At 39.0% G+C, this 22,110-nt stretch overlaps 1 protein-coding gene across 4 annotated transcripts in view; it reads right to left on the reverse strand.

Annotated features, from left to right (window-relative positions):
* map2k5 (mitogen-activated protein kinase kinase 5) overlaps nucleotides 1–22,110 on the reverse strand; it is a 235,402-nt gene that overhangs the window by 185,984 nt on the left and 27,308 nt on the right. For 3 of the 4 annotated variants that reach the window (XM_033050037.1, XM_033050039.1, XM_033050036.1), the window contains exon 4: nucleotides 3,720–3,789. The exons of the other annotated variant lie outside the window; for it this stretch is intronic. In XM_033050037.1, coding sequence (XP_032905928.1) covers nucleotides 3,720–3,789 — 70 coding nt within the window. The remainder of the gene's footprint in view (nucleotides 1–3,719; nucleotides 3,790–22,110) is intronic. 4 annotated transcript variants of the gene reach the window in all.

Genomic DNA, 22,110 nt, shown 5'->3' on the forward strand with positions numbered 1-22,110 from the left:
TAAAGAAAATGATCCCATTTTGCACTTCAATATTAAAATATTGATAGTGTGTGTGTGTGTGTGTGTGTATATACACACATACACACACACACACATATATACACACACACACACACATATATATATATATACAAATATATATATATAAATATATTATATACAAATATATATATATAAATATATATATAATATGGAATAACATGCACAAATCAAAACTACAAATATAAGTATAGGCACAATGATTCTGTCCATTTCAATGTTCATTTGTTAATCATTTGAATTATCCACAAAATAGATTAACCCTATCACATACACTTATCACAAAAAAACTATTGCGAGAATAAACTATAAATTACAAAGGTGATATTAAAAATACTGTTAAAAGAAAAATAATTTGTTATATAGTTAATCTATCAAATAGAAGAATACACAACATGCAGTAAAGAGTTCAACAAAATGCCATTGAGAATTTTGATCGGAACGGGTGCTGAATGTCATGTTAGTGCTGAGTTTTATTTTAAAAGTTACTTTAAATGAAGTTCTAATGGTCTAGCATATGAGAGTACAATGGGAGGTGATGTGATGGGTAGTACGAGAAGGAAAGGCTTGATATAACTGAATACAATGTTAAACCAACTGAAGTATCAGTGGAATGTACTCATTAACTGAAGGAACAATTGCAAACAAAATTGCAACAAACATTTATTTCAGCTGCCATTAATTTTTCCCTAATTCTGCTCAATTCAATGTCTTTTCTGAGGCAATTACATTTAAACGACCATTAGGAAACATAAATAAAAGCACAAACATCAGTAAAGTTCATTATTCTCAATATAAAACCTAAGCAACAATGTTTGAAAATAATTCAAACAATATTTATTTAGCCAAAAATATTGATCGGAATGTATTTGTCCCCACTGAATTTTTTTGATAAAAGATAGATACATCTATAGTTTGATCTCGTTTCAGAAATACAGTGTCACAAATAACATGTTAAAGGCCTTGTCAATCTTGATTGATCATCTCACCAAGACAAATCCCCCCCCCCCCCCCAATTTCTCTCAAATGAATATGTGCCTCACCCTAGTGGCAGAGCAAGTGACATGCCCAATAAAAATGCAGTGATTTTCAGATTATAGTTATTTTGTTAGACCGTTGTCCTTTTTTGATTTGTTTTCAGATAATCCTCCACTTAACCTACAGTCTATGCTGTTTTCTCATCTCAGCCAAATCAAGAAGCAAGGGTTGATTACTTGCTTCAGTAAGCCTCAGTACCTAACTAAAAGGAAAATAAATCGTAAATTATTTTCTTAAATTCTTAAACTATGGCTTAAATTACTTTAAAATATCATTACTTAGGTTTCTGTCTACTAAGATTCATTTCCATCCCTTGTCATTATCCAAATGCTCCGGTTGGAAACCTACAAGTGAGATAAGGATACTGTTTTGATGAGCGAATTGATATTTCCAGCTCGGCAAGGTGCACACAAAAATATATTTGAATGAGCAATAAAGAAGCTTGGAATGGTGTAGTATAATTGAGAGATTGTTTACACACTCTATTGGTAGAAATATTCCAAAATCAATTTGTTGCAAAAATAGGTATTTTAGAAATATTTCTGTAAAGGTTTTCATGCATTTGCATCTCATATACTACAAGGTAAGCACACAACTTGGTCAGTATTTCAAATGTAGCTCTGGCAACTGAAAGCACATAAAAGGGCTTTGAATTTAGAAAAAAAAGTTAATTTGCATGATCAATTCTCAGAAGTTTTATTTAATCATTACATTATATAGATATATTGAGGAGAGAATAAAAAATTGCAAAAGTTTAAAACACAAAGTATGAGAACTTGCATGAATGTATATTTCTGAGTTTTGAAAAGTGATTCCATTCAAGATATTTATATGCTTCAGGAATTTGATTAGAAAGATAACAATTAACTTTTTTTCTTTTGCAAGGATGTCTAGGACTACGAGGCATGATCATAAAGTCAGAGTTGGATCATGCAGAATTACTTTATAATAGAGCTATGGCTGGAATTCTCTTCTGAAAAAGGGTGTGTTTGCCAAACCAACTGGAGCTTTAAAGATCTTTTACTAAGATATTTAACAGTCTCTTACTTCTTTCTTCGTAAGAGCAAAAAGATTCAGACATTCTTTCAGCAGGTCAGTTAGTAGTATTGGCTTGCTTTCAATTTAAGTCATTTAGGTACTTGAATGAACCATAAATCTCACATGTACATTAGCAAACACAAATTGGCACGGAATCACTTTAGGATATATTAGGGCAGGTGCACATGCAGCAAGTTTTAAAGCATATGTTAAAGCAGGGAAAATAATAGAGATGGAGTTGCAGAGATTTTAAATGACTTCTTGCATACAGAGAATACAATGAGGAAGAATAGTTAGATATGTGCAGGGATAATCACATCTGGAGACTAGAGAAGGTATGTATGTGGGTTCAGCAGCAGAGAGGCTGAGTTGGGAGGTGGAGTTTGAGGCAGTTGGTTGATGGCACTGGTGTTAGGCAATTAAAATAATTAAATCATTTGACTTTAGTTCTGGTTGAGTCAAAAATGACACCATGAACAATCTAGACCAGTTTCAGACAATGCTAGGGAAATGCCTGGAATCAGTCAAGTTTGTGCTGGGAACTGTAGAGAATGGTTTTGGATTTTCCTAATGTTTAGTTGTACGGCATTACAAGACTCTGACCCCTTATGAATGGGATATTAATGTATGTACTGTATACACTGGGAATATCCAGACTGTTGCAGGAAAATATGATTAGGAGGCACAAGAGACTGCAGATGCTGGAATCAGGAATGAAAAATTAAAATGCAGCAGGTCAAGTGCTTGCATAAACATTAATTACATGGTTAAATATCAAAATATGTGGACCCAGAGAACTCAGTGGGTCAAGCAGCATCTGTGGAGGCAGAGGGATGGTTGATGTTACATATTAAGATCATGGTTTTAAGTAGTCAGGTGACCTTGAAAAATTAACTTTTCCTGTCAAGACACAAATAAACAAAGCAGATGTAGGCACATCCACAACGTCCTCCTATGCAACTAAGTCTGACTGCATTAGCTAATCTACCTAATCAAATATCATAAATGAGAGATGTTGCAGAATACCTCTACACCTCAGGGTGGGGTATTTCAGAAAATAAATTTAAAGTATTTATAATTTAATCTAAGCACATCTTTTCGTTGTAATGATAGATAATGTTAATTACCATAGTTAATCAAAATATTCAGGTGTACATATTTATAGACCTTAATTGCCAGGAAATCATTGTAATCTTATTGGTGTCACTATGAATTGTTGATTTATTCCAAAATGGCAATGTCTTTTGTATTATAATGGACAACTGTGAGTGGCTACAATAGCTTCTGTCACATCAAAGAGTTCAGATGACGTGGAAGCGAAGAAAGCAATTTAGATGAGTCAGAAAGACAAAAATTAAAGCATTTCTCATTCCTACATATCTGTATGTAGGATCATATATCTACATATCAGAAACAAAATTGTAAAATTTGCTGTCTTATTCCTTTGCTGTCAATGATCAATTTTGTGCAAATAACAAAATATTCAAATATGGACAAGTGCTTGCATAAAAATTAAGGATTGATAACATGGGTTAATTATACTCAGCCAATGACATCTCCTTTTACTCATTCTAAAGATTCAGATACAAAGTCTGCCGTCTTACCTCGTGGATATATCTGCAATGGTTCAATCATCTGCCCATTAACTTCTTGTTCTCTCACAGTAGCATAATACTAGGAAAGAAAACACAAATATATAGAACCACACAAAAAGTTTAAAGAGATAATTTAGCCTTTCTCACATAATACAAGTAAACGTTTTCAGGTATACACCATTCATTTCCACGTATACGCCATTTGTAAATAGTGTAGAAAACATATATGGTTCTTAATCACAGTGGCTGTTGTCACTCGTACTAACTGAAAATTTGGTCTTTTTTTTGAAGTAATGAGGAAATGAAGAGAAGTAAGTTTAGTTTAGAGACACATGGGGCATCGAAACATGCCCTTCGGCCCACTGACCATCAATTACCCGTTCACACTAGTTCTATGTAACATTGAATCCTCACATTTTGAGTAGCTAACTTACAACAAATCCCCCTTCCCCCCTCCACCACTTTTGCCCTCTTTCTTCCCTGTGCCCCACCTGGAGATGCACCAATTTCTCCCTTCCTCTTCTACCTATATTCCTTCTCCTGGTTTCAGATTTCTACCTTTATCTACCTTTTTTGTCTTTTCCTCTCTGGCCTTTGTCCAGCCATCAGCCAATCAAGCCAACCATCAGCCAATCTTGACTTTTTACGTGGCTGGTTCAGTTACACTCTCCCACATTTCCGCATAATCCTGAAATGTTCTTCTCATTTAAGTATTTATGCAGTTCAATTTTGAGTTACATCCTTGAAAGGCAAAAGCATTCCAAATCCTAATCACTTGTCCCATGTGTGTAAATATGCATGCGCTAGAGGTAATATATTATGTAATGATATATGATAACTTTGTTACGGTTTATTTCTTCAATGTGATGTCTTTTTTTTTACTGTTTACTTATCTACTCGTGGTACTGACACTTTCTTAGGGAACAATTCCAAGAGCATAAGTTGTCTTTTGGAGATCAGGCAAAATTGGTAATCCAAATATTGATAGGTTGTTGGACTGTTAATCACCATTGTTGAGCCTAATTCTATTTTTACACTACAGAAGCATTGGTAACACTTTTCATGAATATCAATCAATATCAGTTTACAATGTCAACTATTTTACAAAATTGCTGCCATCAGCTATATAGGACGGAACAGCAAACTTTAATCTAATGATTCACACTGATTATAGTGCTTTAGTATCAAAATAAATTTAAAAAAAGGAAAATATAAAGGCAATATGCTTTAATGTTTCAATACAATTTTTGTATGAACTTAAATTGCTCCCATTATAGTCACCATATATACTTCTCTTACTATACACTATCTCAACGTAGTCTCTCAGACCTAATAGGTTTAAGAAGGACAATGTTTGTATTGCATTATGCCTATTTTTCCTTTGTCCAACTAGCACTACAAAAATGATTTTTAGCCCTTCTAAAAACATTGAATATTTGATGACAACCATATAACAAAATAGATACATGACATTTTATTCCTTGTCTGACTGCTTAAAAGATCGGTATGAAGATAAACCACTTCAATTAGAGGGACAACAGTCAACAAACTATAATCATTATTTCAAGTCAAATCAAGAGAGTTATTGTCATATGTCCTGAAACGGAACAATGAAATGTTTACTTGCCCAGCACAACAGATATGCAAACATATTACTCGGTAAATGTGTCTGGTAAAATTATGTTTTTGTACTAATGCATTGATTTTTAGAGTCTTCTTTCTTTGTTAATATAATATATAATTTACTGACAGTTAATGTATATTTTTGTATACTATGAGAGTCTACGTGTCTGTGATGCTGCTGCAAGCATGATTTGTATCGGTACCCCACCCTCCTGATTCATGACAATTCAACCTGAATGTATCAGTTACCAATAATCTAATAACTAGACATATTTCATAGGAATTGACATTTAGGTAAGTGGACTTGGCCCAGACTAAATGCACCAGCCAAGCCAAGAGGTCAAATAGAAGATGCCCCTGGCCTCTCCCCTCAGGTTATTGTGGAACTACCCCCAGGAGTCAAGAGAATCAAGATTGTTTAATTGTTGTATTTATTGGGAACCAAACAATAAAAATCTTGCTTTCTGCAGGCACATCAATGCAACAATACACCAAATCAATACAATAATCAATATTTCAATAAACTATTAGTTATACGAGTTACCAGACTGTAACAGTGCAAGCGAAAGTACAAGGTGCAACCTAAAATAAAATCCATGTAGTTCATTGTTGAGGTAAGGTGGAGGTTAGGGTTGTACAGTGTGATTCAAGAGCCAAGATGGTTGAAGCTATTCTTGAGCCTGGAGGTAACGGTTCTCAGGCTTCAATATCTTCTTCCCAATGGTAGCAGTAAGATGCAAGTGTGACCATGGAGGTGTGTGTTTTTGATGATTTGAGCTGCCTTCTTAAGAGGCAGCACTTCCTATGATAGGGAGGTTAGTGGCCATGATGAACCAGGCAATGTGCACCATTTTCTGTAATCTCCTTCACTCTTGGGTAATTCACTTTATACCGCCAATCAGTATGGTCAATAGCAAATCCAGGGAGAGTGGAGGTCAGATGCTGGTGCAGAAGTCTCGTATTCACCAACCCATGCCTTCCTATCGGCCGTGTTTTTTTTTTTGTTTTTTTTTAAAGAGACACACAGTGGAAACAGGCTCTTTCATCCACCGAGTCCGCATCAACCAACAATCACCCATACACTAATTCTATCCTACGTACGAGGGACAATTTACAGGAACCAACTAACCTACAAACCTGCACGTCTTTGGAATGTAGAAGGAAACCTGAGCATCCAGAGAAAATCCACACGGTCACAGGGAGAAAGTACAAACTCCGTAGACAGAAAAAAAAATCCTTCAAAGAATACAGTGATGATTTTTATTTACTATTTAATTTGAGATGTGAAGAAACCACTTTGGTGCCAATTTGGAAGCACATACAAGCCATACAATTTTAAAACAGCAGATGTCCTCATCAGTTGGGTTGGAATGATAATCAACAAACTAGATTTGCAAATGCAAGTTATGAAAGGACAGAGATTCCAAGCTGTAGAAACACCACAAGATTAAAACACAGTTGAGGAGATAATGAGCTAAATGATCTCATGCTGTCACCAAATTTGAATTCTTAAAGCTTTCAGATTACAAATGTGAGGAGACTCTTGGGAGTTCCATATTTGCAAAGTCCTAGAAAGTAATACATTTTAAATAGGAGCCAAATCCTGATTTCAGAGTCAGAAGGCAGGGAATCCAGATGAAAAGCTTTATAAAACCATGATGGTTATTCATGAAAATATTAGAATCATACTTTAATATCCAATGAACCTAAATCATAAAGTAACCAGAATAATGAACAGTGAATAGAATTACGTTATTTAATAGAACATTTACTTAATTTGATTTTCCTAACTTGCCTCTCATTTAGCAACTACCTTTGATTGCTCAAATAGCTAATAATAATTTCCTTTTCTTTCTCTTGCATGTCTGGGTATCAACAGAATTTGGGAACGTAAAGCCAACTTTAAAATAATACACTAAGGAAAACAATTTCAAAAGCTTTTATTACCCTTGCAAAAAATAATTGGTGCTGTCTGTTACTCAAATGGTCAAGACAAGTAGGTTTTAAGGGTAACAGTTTTATGGATCGACCTTTGCGAGCAGTAATAAATGTTAACAAGTAGTCTCGAAAAACAGTTCAAAATAAAGTCTTGCCAAAATACAATGACATTTCTAAACATAGTAATTTTCACAGAAAATATGATGCCAGTGGCTATTTTGAGCTTCGTTCATGTATTTTTAATAGGAAATTTGCCGGTTATCGATCTGCGGCTTGTACTGTCTGCCTAAGGCAGCTATACTACTTGCAAGCAACTTTCCAATCAGCAGCTGTCAAAAATCACACGATTTACAGGCATGTTGCCCCTCTCTTTATTTGCTTAATGTCACTGAAGAACATTTATGCAAGTCACTAAACAGCAGGCATACTTTTTAACACTGTAACCCCTCACTTGATACCAACCATCTTGTCCGTACGTAAAGCGAGAGAAGGATGTATTGTCATTTAACCATTGCTGCCATGCAGATATCACTTCACAAACTGCTCAGCAGCTACCGAGTTGTACCACATATAAACAAGGAATGAAAATTTTAAGTCCGCTCTTATAACATTGAATTCAAGGTGGTTCGGCCTCTAAGGACAGAACATCCCAAGTTTAATGAGTGCTCAAATTGCTGGTTGAAATTAGGGTACCAATGGTTCTCGCCGACCAAAGAGTACCTGAAGATCCCAATTTTCTACACAGTCCTTAATCGGGAGTGCATATCCACTTATCCAACTTGCTGAAAGCAAGTTTCCAAAAATAAAAATCCAGAGTTCAATCAGCAAAAATTGTTGGATTCACTAGCTATGAAACAAAAGCAGCTGCTTGCCTTTCTGAAGCTTAATCATGCAAAGCCTAAATTATATAGACATATTTGCATACATGGATACTTGAACCTAGGATATTGTACTTGACACACAAGCAGCTTTTTACAATGGCTGTCACCCAAGTCTGAGACAGCTGCATGGTGGACATCTACCTTCAGCAAGATGGATTAATCTAGGCAGGCAACTTGAAATATGCCAGCCATTTTGACATTTGAGATATCCATGGCCAACAGTGCATACCAGACTTTCTCATCAACAACTGCTACGTCCATATGCTCATGTGAGCTTTGGCAAAGAGGCATGCTGTTATGGGGGTGAATTCAACTCCAGGGTATCCAGCAACAGGTTGGAACCCTTCCTTGTTTCTTATACCAATGACTTAAGATTCCCATTGTAACTGGAGAGTACAGAGGGATTCTAGTTTAATTCACACAAATTAACTAATAAGGAAAGGTTTTAAGTCATATGAATGCCATTGTACTTGGAAGAAAGGCATTATAATGACAAATAATGTGTAAGAAGTAAGAGAATTTTGCATTACAATCATCCTTTGTCAGGATGTAGGACTTTTTGTGCTATGTATTGCACAGGTTAGATATGCAAGACGGTAAACATATTCGGTCAATAATACATCTTTAATGTACCAGTGTGAATTTTACATTCCCCACATTGATTACACGTGGAGTCTCAAAATGATTTTGTTAATTAGAATGAAATCAATGATATTTTTAGCTTAGTCACTTACTACTGAAATCTGAATTGCAGTTGTCCAAATTCATTTCACCTCGAACCCTACAAAAAGCAGAGGAGTTATTTTCATTCAAACCATATTGAGGAGGTGATTTACTGCACAAATCACATTCCCCTCAAACTTCTATTTCCAACAAACTATTTCCAAAGGTTCCACGTAAAGTTCCATTTAAATCAAAACAAGATTTGAATCAAAGAAAAATCTATTTGGATGCAAAGATTTTTTTAGGCATGTTACTTGCCTGGGAAGAATAATTTTAAGCATGCTATTTGGATGGGAAGAATTATTTCAGGAATAGTGATGAGTTTATAACAGTGAAATCTAAGTGGCTGTATTCTTCTTTGAATTATTTCATGGATTTGAGAGAATTTCAAGTTTCTTAATTCATAGCAAGTGCTATATTCAGCATGCTCGTACTGTATGTTTTAATAATGCTGCTTTTTCTTACCCATCCACTAGATTGTCTTGAATAGCATTAGCATCACATTATAATATAAGATCATTCACTAATGCAAATTGCTGGCATCCTGCTGTTAAAAACAACTTTCGCAAATCTTGCAGCACTTTTACTGCTTTTCAATTATGGAACTTAATTCCAAACCACATAAAATTATCTCCAAATCTGCAAAATGTTTAAGGAAAACTCTTTACAACCACAACATAATACACTCAAGAGTGCACAACACTGAATGCTCATTTATGAGCTATATTTGATCTACGTCTGCATTTTCAACAATCCTTTCATCAGTTCAAATTTGGTTTGCTATTGCCAACAGTACTGATTTTGCATTACATAGCCAATGTAGCACCACATATAAATAAATTAAAATTTATAAAACATTGGAATGAATACTGACTTCTGACAACCAATTTATTTCCCAGACAGTTAGACACAGAAAAATTAAGCAGCACTGAACAGCAACGCAGGACCAGATGTCTAATCTGCAAGGCATTATTTTCCATTACATAGCATTGCTGAATCTCAATGTCATTCAATGTTTGAGCTGCAGTGATCCATTATCTGCAACTAAATTTATATCCTTCCAAAAAAAGCACCCTAAAAAGACATCCGTATAGTGAAGCTTTTTGGAAGTACTTTGGTCTGCTTATTTCCCTTGAGAGTGCAGTCTCTCGCGGGAGTTTAGTTCCATTGTCACAGACTCCCACCATCCATGACCATTGTTCATGTGTGGTTATTTTACTGCATGTGATATTATATTCAAGACTGACTCTCCCATACTACACTTTTCCTTCGGGACTGATGAGTAGCAATTACAAAGTAGGCGCCCTACTTATTGACATTTACCTTAGCTAGGTTGCCGATGCAAACTCCAGTATTATGATTGCTATCATTGGCAGAAATCAGCTAATGCAGCAGAAAGACATATCAAAAATGACTTTCAATATAGTGCTACTCTGGCCAATGCTTCATCCAAATCTCAAAGCCACATCACTTATGATGTTACGACCAAATGTTATGAGGTTATGACCGAACCCTTATGCTTGGTCGACCAGGGCATGCTGGATCTTCCAGTTGCTAACCATTTTTAACTCCCCTTCCCATTCCTACACTGACCTTCCTGTCCTGGAACTTCCCCATTGCCAGAGTGAGGACATACGCAAACTGGAGGAACAGCACCCCATATTCTGCTTAGGTAGCTTACTGCCCAATGGTATGAACACTGAATTATCCAATTTTAGGTAACAACCCATTCCCCTCCTCCCTTTTGCCCCCCTCTTCCCGGTGCCCCACCCAGGTGCGCACCCATTTCTCCCACTATCCCGCCCATCTTTCTTCTTCCCCGTCCCTTTCCACCTATATCCTTCCTCTGGCTTCATAAATGAATTGAATCGAATACTTCATTTTCACGTGACAAGTTACAGTGAAATTCGTTGCCTGCAAACCCAAGGTAGGCAAATAGTCGCCACGTAAAGGGCATTTACAAAATTACAAAGTATCCTGTGCCAGATCCTCCTTTGTCCCCCCATCTCCTCTCCCCCCCCCCCCCCCCCAGGGGCCACAGTTTAGTAATAAGGGGTAGGCCATTTAGACCGAAGATGAGGAAAAACGTTTTCACCCATAGAGTTGTGAATCTGTGGAATTCTCTGAGAAGGCAGTGGAGGCAAATTCTCTGGATGCTTTCAAGGGGGAGTTAGATAGAGCTCTTAAAGATAGGGGAGTCAAGGGATATGTAGAGAAGGCAGGAATGGGGTACTGATTGTGGATGATCAGCCATGATTACAGTGAATGGCAGTGCTGGCTCAAAGGGCCGAATGGCCTGCTCCTGCACCTATTGTCTATTCTGTCTGCAGATCATTATTCTCATAAGACTAGCTTCAGGCCCCATCTTCAATTTTTCCCAGCAAATATAGCGAAGTGACCATCTGCTCTGTGTTGCTTGTACAGAGCAATGCCATTTTAAACTGATCACTTTTTGAAAGATGAATCTGTTAGCCACTATCATTTACTTTACAGTATTTAAACATCTTCATTCTTTATTAATGTGTGTTAATGTTTATAGAATATTATTGGGAACACATATTTATTTCTGGAATGGATCGGGTACAAAAGAAAGACTCTTTGTGATATCTCTGTTTCTTTGTTATCTGTTGGAAGTCCATTCCCTTATCTCTTGCAGATAATGAGAATGTGGTGTGTAGAAAAATCAATGGAGGCAATTTCCTTGGCAAATTCATGTTCCTGAAAATCAATTATCTTTTTAGTTTTCACTGATATACGAGTCAGAATTGGGCAACTCTTCTGGCCACTCTACAATGAATTTCAATCAAACTAAGTACCTTGTGGTAAATATTTTTACTTATTCATTCGCAGATATGGATATCCTTGACAACACCAATATCTGATGTCCATCCCAATCTGCTTCTGAATTAAGGAGGCTGTTGAACGTTAATCGCACTAGTGCACCTGGACTCACATAGAGGCTGGGCAAGGATGGCCAAATTCCATCCCAAAATATTAATGGTAAACCAAATGGGATTTTACGATAATCCAGATGTTTTGCAATTAGAGACTAAACTTTTAAAAAAAACTATTGGAGAAACAGCGTCTGTGGAGAGAGATGGAGAGATGCCATTTTGGATCAGGATACTTCTCTAGACGTTGAAAATGCTGAAGAAGGATTTTAACCCAAAACGTGATCCTTTTCCCTTCACAGGTAGAGTCATAGAATCTTACAACGTGGAAACAGCCCCTTCGGCAGCCAACAGGCCCCACGCCAGCCAACATGTCCCATCTACACTAGTCCCGCCTGGCCACATTTGGCCCATATCCCTCTAAACCTGTCCTATCCATGTACCTGCCTAAATGTTTCTTAAATGTTGCGATAGTACCTGCCTCACCTACCTCCTCCGGTAGCTCGTCCCATACACCTACCTCCCTTTGTGTGAAAAGGTTACTCCTCAGGTTCCTACCAAATCTTTCCCCCCTCACCTTAAACCTACATCCTCTGGTTCTTGATTCCTCCTCTCTGGGCAAGAGACTCTGTGCATCTACCCAATCTATTCCTCTCATGATTTTGTACACCTCTATAAGATACTGCCGGACCTACTGAGTTCCTCTCTTACTGATTTTTGCTCAGATTCCAGCATCTACAGTTTCTTCTGCCTATTTTCTTTGTAATTCTAGATTTATTTAATGACTTGTATTTAACCATTCAAGTGCCTTGGTAGGATTCCCTCATGCCTCTGGATCATAGGTCTAGAACTCTGACAACATCAAGCAATTTAACCACTGCTTTAGCTTACCCATGTAATGTAATTAAAGCACAATATTGACAATTTTCTTTTACAGGACCAGTTAGATGTAGAAATCAACAATGTGCAATTCAGTCTCGCCTTCCAAAAGCTGGGAAGTAAAATATTTCATTAACTTGAAACTAATGAAAGGGAGTTAAGTATTAGTACTTCGATGATAGTTACCTGTTCAACCTGCCAGAACAAAAAACTCATGGCAGTAATTTTTAATGGCATTAAGACTTAATTAAAGTAAAAACTCTAATTTGCTGCAATCTTTTCACTACCTCAATGCTTCCGATTTTAATTAATTAGAGATTTATTTTAAAAGGTAGAAAATACTCTGTTTTATTTTCATTGTTTTGTTATAACATCTTTAGGTTTTTTTTAAATTTTGCTTCTTTACATGATGTGCAATTGAATTAACTATTTACCCTCCCACAAAATGTGTAAGTCTTGAGTTTTCAAGCTGATTGGTTATACAGATGCAGTTTTTTTATCTTTTCAAGCAGATCTCAGATATCCTGCACACAATCACAAGAGCCTACAGAAATGACAAGAGCCTACAGAAGTAAAACACAAAGTGTTGGAGGAACTCGACAGGTCAGGCAGCATGTGTGCAGGGAATGGACAGGTGGTGTTTCAGATCGGGACCCTTCTTCAGTCTGAATTGTTCATTATTTTTGCCTAAAAAATCCAGTGTGATCTTTTTTTAAATACTGAAGGAAACAAATGAGAATTTAACAAATCCACTGTTACATTTACACCTGTGAAATATGTATAGAGTTATGGTGCTTTCTTATTGTCCAAGTGGAGTAAGTCACAACTTCAGAATCTGATTTAATCATTCTCTCCTCACTATCAATACTCAGCCTGCATTATGCAGGGTCCCTGATGCAGACACCACAGGGGAGCTCCAACACGGAGACCACAGGGGAGCTCTGATGCGGAAACCGGGAACGTCAGTGAAATTGAAGAATTGGTTACGTAAGTGTGAGTTTACATAAGTCGCCTATTACGTACGTTAGGGAGTGCCTATACTATGTTTAGGGCTCCTCTACATTGGAAAAACTAAACACAGATTGGGTGGCTGCTTTGCAGAGCATCTGCTTTACCTCCTCAGGGACAACCCAGAGTTTTCTGTTTAGTATATTTAGTTTCAAAATACAGCATGGAAACAGGGTCTTCGGCCCACCAAGTCCATGTCGACAATCAATCACCTGTTCACACCAGTTCTATGTTATCTCACTTTCTCATCCACTCATTACACACAAGGGGCAATTTATAGAGGCCAATCCGTTGCTTGCCTCTATAATTCTTCATCCCACTCTGACATATACATCGGCAATGTTAAAACGATGCCTAATGTGAAACAACATCCTAACTTCCAACTGGGAACATTATGAACCTTCCGATCCCAAAATGTACTTTCTCTGTTTCAGAACTGGACAGCTCAGCTGAAGGTCACGCATGTGTAATAGTGGCTCAGTTTCTTTCTCTGCCTTAGCACACCCTGAGCTGTTGGGCACTTCCTTCAGCTCTACAGTTCACAGCTTTTACATACTCATGATTATGTTTTCTTTCTCCAACTGCCCAAGTTAAGCCATCAACTGAATAACTGCACTGTATTAGAGAAATTCACATTTTTCTATACATCTCCCAATCTCTCTGTAACTTAAAACTTGTGTGTTTCCTCGCTTTCCCATCTCTAATGAAGGACCAATGACCTGAAACCTTTTTATTTACACAAAAATTGTCTGACCTATCATTTTTTGTTTTGCAACAGCAGAATTTCCCTCCCATTTTCACCTACCATCAACATTGCTAATTGGGAACACATCTTGTTTTAGGTGTAACTCTATCTGTTATTTCATTACCTGTAGTGATCCTGATCTATGTATGTATATCAAGTATGGCCAACCACGCAAGATAAGATAAAAGAGTAATCCTACACAGAATTGCACCCAAGTTCCAAAATGAAATATTTTCTTTTTTGGCTTTCATTTTCTTGAAGGGATCATCGAAACTCCTACGTCGGGATGGATCGGAACACACACTTGGAGTTCCCGAATCGGCCACTTTCTTACCGGAGACCGCAGCTTCACGATGTTATAGGCTGCACTCCGGCAGTCGGAGCTCTTCTTCAGCAATCCCCGGCAAGGGATCAACTCGCTCTGCGATGTAAAGTCCACGTCGCACCCGCAGCTAGAAGCTCCGCAGACCGAGGCTTCGGGATGTTATAGTCCGCAGGCCGGCGGTCGGAGCACTTCTTCTGGCGATCCACGGCACGGGATCTCCCCGCTCCGTGATGTTAAAGTCTCGCTGCACCCGCTGCTGAAGCTCTGGGCCGGTCTCCGAAAAAGACCGCACCAAACAAAGTTGTTAGGCCGCGAGGGGGGCAAAGATGCAACTAAGAGAAAAGTCGCATCTCCGTCGAGGTAAGTGACTGAAAACGGTTTTGCCCTATTCCCCCCGCCCCCCACCACAACCCCCCACACTAAAACATACATTTCGACATACTAAAAAACAAAAGTCAAAAGGACGGACACGCTGCTGGCGAGGCTGCCGCTCGCGGTGCCACCCGATGTCCGCACCGACCAGTGATCCCCGCACACTCAAAGCAATTTTTGAACTTTCCAATAAGTTGTTCAATAATATAGGTGAACAGAACAGTGACCCGAAAAGATCACTATAATGTGCAAAAATCTTGAATAGTGGAAACTGGTTTGTGGTAGCAAAATATTCATTTTATTCACTAATTTCCACCACATAACAACAGAAAAAGAACCAGGACTACATAGGGAATGAATCAACGCCTGGGGAAATGTTCCCCTTTAAATGAGTGTTCCCATTAACAGGGTGTGCCATTAACTGTCGCGTACTGGATATTAATCAAAAGACAATGCAGCAGAAAAATGTGACTGATGGACTGTAAAGACATTAAGGATGCTGAATTCAAGGCCTGAAATACTATAATATTTTGATACTCATTATCAAACAATAGTGCCAGCTGCCGTTAATTTCATTATTTCCCTTTTAAGTGCTTGAATAAAACACTTGTTTAACGTTAAATAGTCTTGCCCTGCTAAAACTTAAACAAACAAAGACCCCAAGATGATTAAAGTGATACTACACCTTTATGTGATTGCATTACATTTCTGTGATCATTTTCAGTCTGTATGAAATGAACGGACAAAGGACATTTAAGTTTACAACTTTCATCTTCACTAAATCAAAATAAACATCTGGCACATAGCTACCAGGAATTCTTCTGAAAATGTAATGATGCTTTTGGTCTTTACTTTTCCAATTATTGTGAGGCCGAACGCAAGATCCAGCAGACCACGGCTTGGGAAACCTCCGAGCCGACTCGTGCCTGTCCCCCGAAGACCAGAAATAGGAAGATTGGAGCTGGCAACATTGACGGACACAACCACCGAGGAACGAGGACAGTAAGAGAAGAGAGAAGGAACTGTGATCTGACCTACCACACCCTCGAGTTTGGCTGCGAGAAGCACCCCAAGGCACAAAGTTGGATGGGCGAGGAGAAAGATGTTCGCAGGTCAACCCGTACGTCCAAGGGAAGCTGACGGCTGGAGGCCTGCAACAGCCTGGGGCTTGCCTGGAATGGGCACTGCTCATAACACCAAGAGCAGGTACTGGACTTTGAAAATGGTGCTTAAACATGGTGCCTCTTGCATACCAGATTTGTACACTATTTCTGCACAATTTGCAAATTGGAGATGTGCTTAGGTGGCTTAGGTGGCAATACTCTACTGGTCTGTTTGTAAGAAAATAATTTCACTGTGTATTTGCACTTCGCACATGTGATAATAAAAGCCCCATTGAGCCATTGAACCAGATCACTGATTTATGGTGGACAAATGTCTTTTACAAATGTCTCGCAATTCAATAACTCTCGCCCGTCATTTACTGTAAATGTCCTGACCTGATTTAACTTCCCAAACTGTATCATTTTGCACTTATCTCAGTTAAAGTCCATCTGCCATTCCATTGCCACTTTCCCAGTTGATATAGATCCTGTTTTAACCTGAGACAACTTTCCTCACGGACCACTAAACAATTTTTGTGTAATCTTCACATTTACTATCATGCCACATGTTTCTCTTCAAAATCATTTACATTGATAACAAACAATAATGGACCCAGCACCTATCCCTGCAGCACACCAGGTCTCCAATCTGAAAAATAACCGTCCACTATCACAGTCTTCCTACTACTATCACTTCACAACAATACTGAATATTACGCTGCCAGTATTGTCCATCCCTCAATAATGTTTCCACAGTAATTATAATATCACATAATTCAATCCAAGATTCAATAAACTTGAACATTATATCTTCGGCATACAGAACATTTAGAAATACAAGTAGAAAGAAGAGTCAAACTCACACTCATGAAGTTGAGACACAAATTTACCAAATTTACAGTATGGTCATTGATCGTGAAGTGAAGATCTGGAGTTAATACTTGTAGCATTATGTTTTTACAATGTCCTGAACCTCTGCAAGATCACCAATTTTTGAAAGAAACTAAAAGAACAGGAAAAGACAGCCACATACCCATGCTGCCCAAATCATCATGATCAAACACCTCCTACCAACCTTTAGCTTTGTTGTAAGAGATATTGTCCCATTTGTGTAGTTTCTTTCATACCATGGTGTAATACCTCAGAATATGTTAAGAGACCAGTTAGGTAATTCCAAACTGCAGCAATGGAAAACATAGGCTCGCTCATTTCAATTGGTTGAAAAGGTAGTACTTATTCCACAATAACATTCTTCTATCTTTTAAAATGAATTAAAAAGTGAGGAAGATACAGAAAACTCAAAGTTGATGATGTACCTTCAAGTCTGGAGAGATGACAGATTTAAGAACGAGCAGAGGTCCTTGATGTGAAAAGTGTGAAAAATATACATCTTCTAGATGCGCTGGGATGCATCCTCAGGGATGTGACCTGGGGTCATCAGGTGTTTCAGGTCTCACATCAGACACCCTCGCCCAGACGACCCAGCCGGGGTTGATCAGGCCCCGACTTGCGTTGCAGCAGCATCCGCCCACGGATCAGCCATCTTAATAACTACTCTGCAGGGGTTGGGAGATTCTAGAGGGTGGAGGGACTGGGCTCTGTGGGGCGAGTCCTGGCCGGGCTCCTCCTGTGTCTCACCAGGTTCAAGGCCTGTGCGCTGCACCTCTTTATCCTTCTCCGAGCATTTCATTCTCGCCTGATGGATTTTTAGGCCACGGTGGTTCATTAGGCCTTTCCGTAGCTTTATTCGGTGTCTTTCTCACAAAAGACACAGACTGGGGTGCTAACCCAGCCTGTCCCAGGTGCTGTCTTTCCGTGCCGTCAACTGTCTCTCCAGTAGTTTCCCCTGATTAGTCTACTTCTGAACACAATTTCAGATTTAAGCAGAATAAATAAATGAATGAACAATACTTTGTCACATGTGACAAGTCAGTGATATTCTTTGTTTTGCATATCCGAGTCTCCACATAAAGGGCACCAACAAAGTTACAAAGTATCCTACGCCACCCCCTTTATCACTCGCCAGCCTTTGTCCCACCCCCAATTTTCTCCATCCTCCCCCACTACAATCAGTCTGAAGAAGGCGCCCGAGCCAAAACTTCACCCATCCATGTTCTCTAGAGATACTGCCTCATCCACCGAGTTATTTCTGCACTTATTTTATTAATGGAGTTTGATTATATTTTGTTTACTTGACCTTTTTGGCATTTTACTTGGGATTTTAATCGCCATTTATATGGAGGCCCAAAATATGGGCTTCTTTGCACTTCCACTTTCTCAATTTTTTCCATTTAGAAGATACTCTGTTCTGTCCTTATTGCAGTCTAAAGTGGGTAATCTTGTATTTGCTGACATTAAATGCAATTTGCCAGTTTTTTCCCTTTCACTTTCCCTATGGCTATCCCTGTCATTTACTTTACTGGGCAGCAATAAAGCTCACACCAAGTCTGCGACATCATTATTTTTTCCACAGATGGGAACTGAGTGCAGTTATGACAGTAGTGGGAGAGTCTAAGAACAGAGGGCACAGCCTCAGAATAAAAGGAAATATGTTTAGAATGGAGATGAGGAGGAATTTTATTATCCAGATGGTGGTGAATCTGTGGAGTTCATTAGCATAGACGGTGGTGGAGACCAAGTCATTGGGTATTGTGGAGATTGATAGATTCTTGATTAGTAAGGATGTCAGAGTGTACGGGGAGAAGGCAGGAGAATGGGGTTGAGAGGGATAAAGATTAGCTGTGATCAAATGGCAGAGCATACTCAATGGGCCAAATGGCTTAATTCTGCTTCTATGACTTATGAAGTGGGGCGAAGAGGAATTTTAAGCTAGAGTACTTTAGATCTTCACTGATATAACATTCAGGGAAAGTTCGTTACTTCTGTAGCATGGCTTACTGAATGAGACTTCAGAACAACATACAAATATCTTGCAAGAAAATATATTGCAAGAAAGACAATTTATAATAAACGTTTAGTAGATTTTCTAAATTACAACAGTGACTACACATTTAAAGTTTTTCATTGGTCATGAAGTGCTTTTGCCATTCCAAACCTGCTGAGGGCACTTTAGAAATGTAAGTTCATTATTATGAGTCAGTATAATCGTGAGATTTGATTACAGAGTTGAAGTAACTCCTTGGGATTGATTCTAATTCAAATTGTTTTATGTGTGTGTTTTGATTCTGATTTGGTCAATTAACATGCCAGTGAGCACCATATTTTGGCTCTGTGATGATCTTCCCACAGAGGATGTATGATTACACTGTCATTACTGCAAGCTTAAAAACAAAATAACTTGCAACCGATTTTCAGCACAATCCTGATCCAACATGTATGAAATGACCACAGTAGAACAGTAACCAGAGTATTTGCAGAGTAATCAAATATACTGCAATATTACTTTAATCTGCTATTTGATTAGAATAAGTACACTTGCATGAAAAGAAACAAATAGATCTCAGCTCAACACAGTGAAATCTATCCATCAACTCCGAGACCCATATTTCTTCTTTACCGCCTGCACAAAATGATTGCCGACTATCAGCATGTCCCCATCAGAGAAATAATGGGCTCGAGTATCCTATAAGGAATACAAGCTATTAAAATAATTCATAATGCGTTTATCACAAGACTGGAGTACTCACTGTCCATTGCTCTGGGAATACCAGAGCACTGCTCAATGATGTAGATGAAGAACAAAGCCCTACAATAAGCAAGATGAGAATCAGCTGATCCATAAAAAAGGAATAGGCCAGAGAAATCAAGAAAACATTATTCATCTAAAAGCTGCATCCAATTTATTAAGTAGTCTTTAGCAAAGATGCCTGTGATTTACGGTGACAGGACAGGTTAGGTGTAGGTCTAAGGAGGTTACCAGCAGCTTGACACAAGCGTAAGCTAGTGATTGATACATTATAGACAGTATAAAGAAGATTTTTCTTTCCAATTATGAGAGCCCGATGAAGGGCCAAGGCCTAAAGTGGGATGCAGCATTTGGCTTGAAAATACTCTCACAGTGAAAAATTCTTATCAACAAGTTTGACCTTTAAAAAAAAAAAAAATTAGATAGGCATATGGATATGCAGGAATGGAGGGATAAGAATTATGTGCAGGTAGATGAGAGATGGTTTTGGCATCATGTTCGGTATGGACATTGTGGACTGAAGGTAGACACAAAATGCTGGAGTAACTCAGCAGATCAGGCAGCATCTCTGGAGAGAAAGAATGGGTGACGTTTTGGGTCGAGATCCTTCTTCAGACTTAAGGGCCTGTTCAAGTTCAAGTTCAAGTTAGTTTATTGTCATGTGTCCCTGTATAGGACAATGAAATTCTTGCTTTGCTTAAGCACACAGAAAATAGTAGGCATTTACTACAAAACAGATAAATGTGTCCATATACCATGATATAAATATATACACACATGAATAAATAAACTGATAGTGCAAATAACAGAAAGTGGTTGGTAATAATCAGAGTTTTGTCCGAGCCAGGTTTAATAGCCTGATGGCTGAGGGGAAGTAACTATTCCTGAACCTGGTTGTTGCAGTCTTCAGGCTCCTGTACCTTCTACCTGAAGGTAGCAGGGAGATGAGTGTGTGGCCCGGATGGTGTGGGTCTTTCATGATACTGCCAGCCTTTTTGAGGCAGCGACTGCGATAGATCCCCTCGATGGAAGGAAGGTCAGAGCCGATGATGGACTGGGCAGTGTTTACTACTTTTTGTAGTCTTTTCCTTTCCAGGGCGCTCAAATTGCCGAACCAAGCCACGATGCAACCGGTCAGCATGCTCTCGACTGTGCACCTGTAGAAATGAGAGAGAGTCTTCCTTGACAATCCGACTCTCCGTAATCTTCTCAGGAAGTAGAGGCGCTGATGTGCTTTTTTGATGATTGCATTAGTGTTCTCAGACCAGGAAAGATCTTCAGAGATGTGCACGCCCAGGAATTTGAAGCTCTTGACCCTTTCAACCATCGACCCGTTGATATAAATGGGGCTGTGGGTCCCCCTCCTACTCCTTCCAAAGTCCACAATCAGTTCCTTGGTTTTGCTGGTGTTGAGGGCCAGGTTATTGCGCTGGCACCATATGGACAGTTGCTCGATCTCTCTTCTGTACTCTGACTCATCCCCATCAGTGATACGCCCCACAATAGTGGTGTCGTCAGCGAACTTGATGATGGAGTTCGCACTGTGGTTCGCTACGCAGTCATGGGTATAGAGTGAGTACAGCAGGGGGCTGAGCACGCAGCCTTGAGGTGCTCCCGTGCTGATTGTTATTGAGGCTGACACATTTCCACCAATACGAACAGACTGTGGTCTGTGGACGAGGAAGTCGAGGATCCAGTTGCAGAGGGATGCGCAGAGACCCAGTTCTGCGAGTTTGGTAACCAGTTTGGAGGGGATGATTGTGTTAAATGCCGAGCTGTAATCAATGAATAACAGCCTGACATATGAGTTTTTGTTGTCCAAGTGGTCCAGTGCGGAGTGGAGGGCCAGCGAGATCGCATCCACCGTTGATCTGTTGTGGCGGTACGCGAACTGCAGTGGGTCCAGGTTTTTGTCGATGTAGGAGTTGATTTGCTCCATGATCAACCTCTCAAAGCACTTCATCACCACCGCCGTTAGTGCCACTGGTCGATAGTCATTGAGGCATGTCACCTTACTCTTCTTGGGCACCGGTATAATTGATGCCCTTTTAAAGCAGGTGGGGACCTCAGACCTCAGAAGTGAGAGATTGAAAATGTCCGTAAAAACTCCCGCCAGTTGGTCCGCACAGGTTTTTAGAACACGGCCGGGTATACCATCAGGACCAGGTGCTTTTCGGGGGTGCTGTACAGTTCTATATTCTATGTTCTTTCACAGAGGTCTTAATGGTAGCAGGTTAGCCAACAGCATTATACTTACTCTTGCACA

Source organism: Amblyraja radiata, chromosome 34 (genome assembly GCF_010909765.2).
Source record: "Amblyraja radiata isolate CabotCenter1 chromosome 34, sAmbRad1.1.pri, whole genome shotgun sequence".
Lineage (NCBI taxonomy): Eukaryota > Metazoa > Chordata > Chondrichthyes > Rajiformes > Rajidae > Amblyraja > Amblyraja radiata.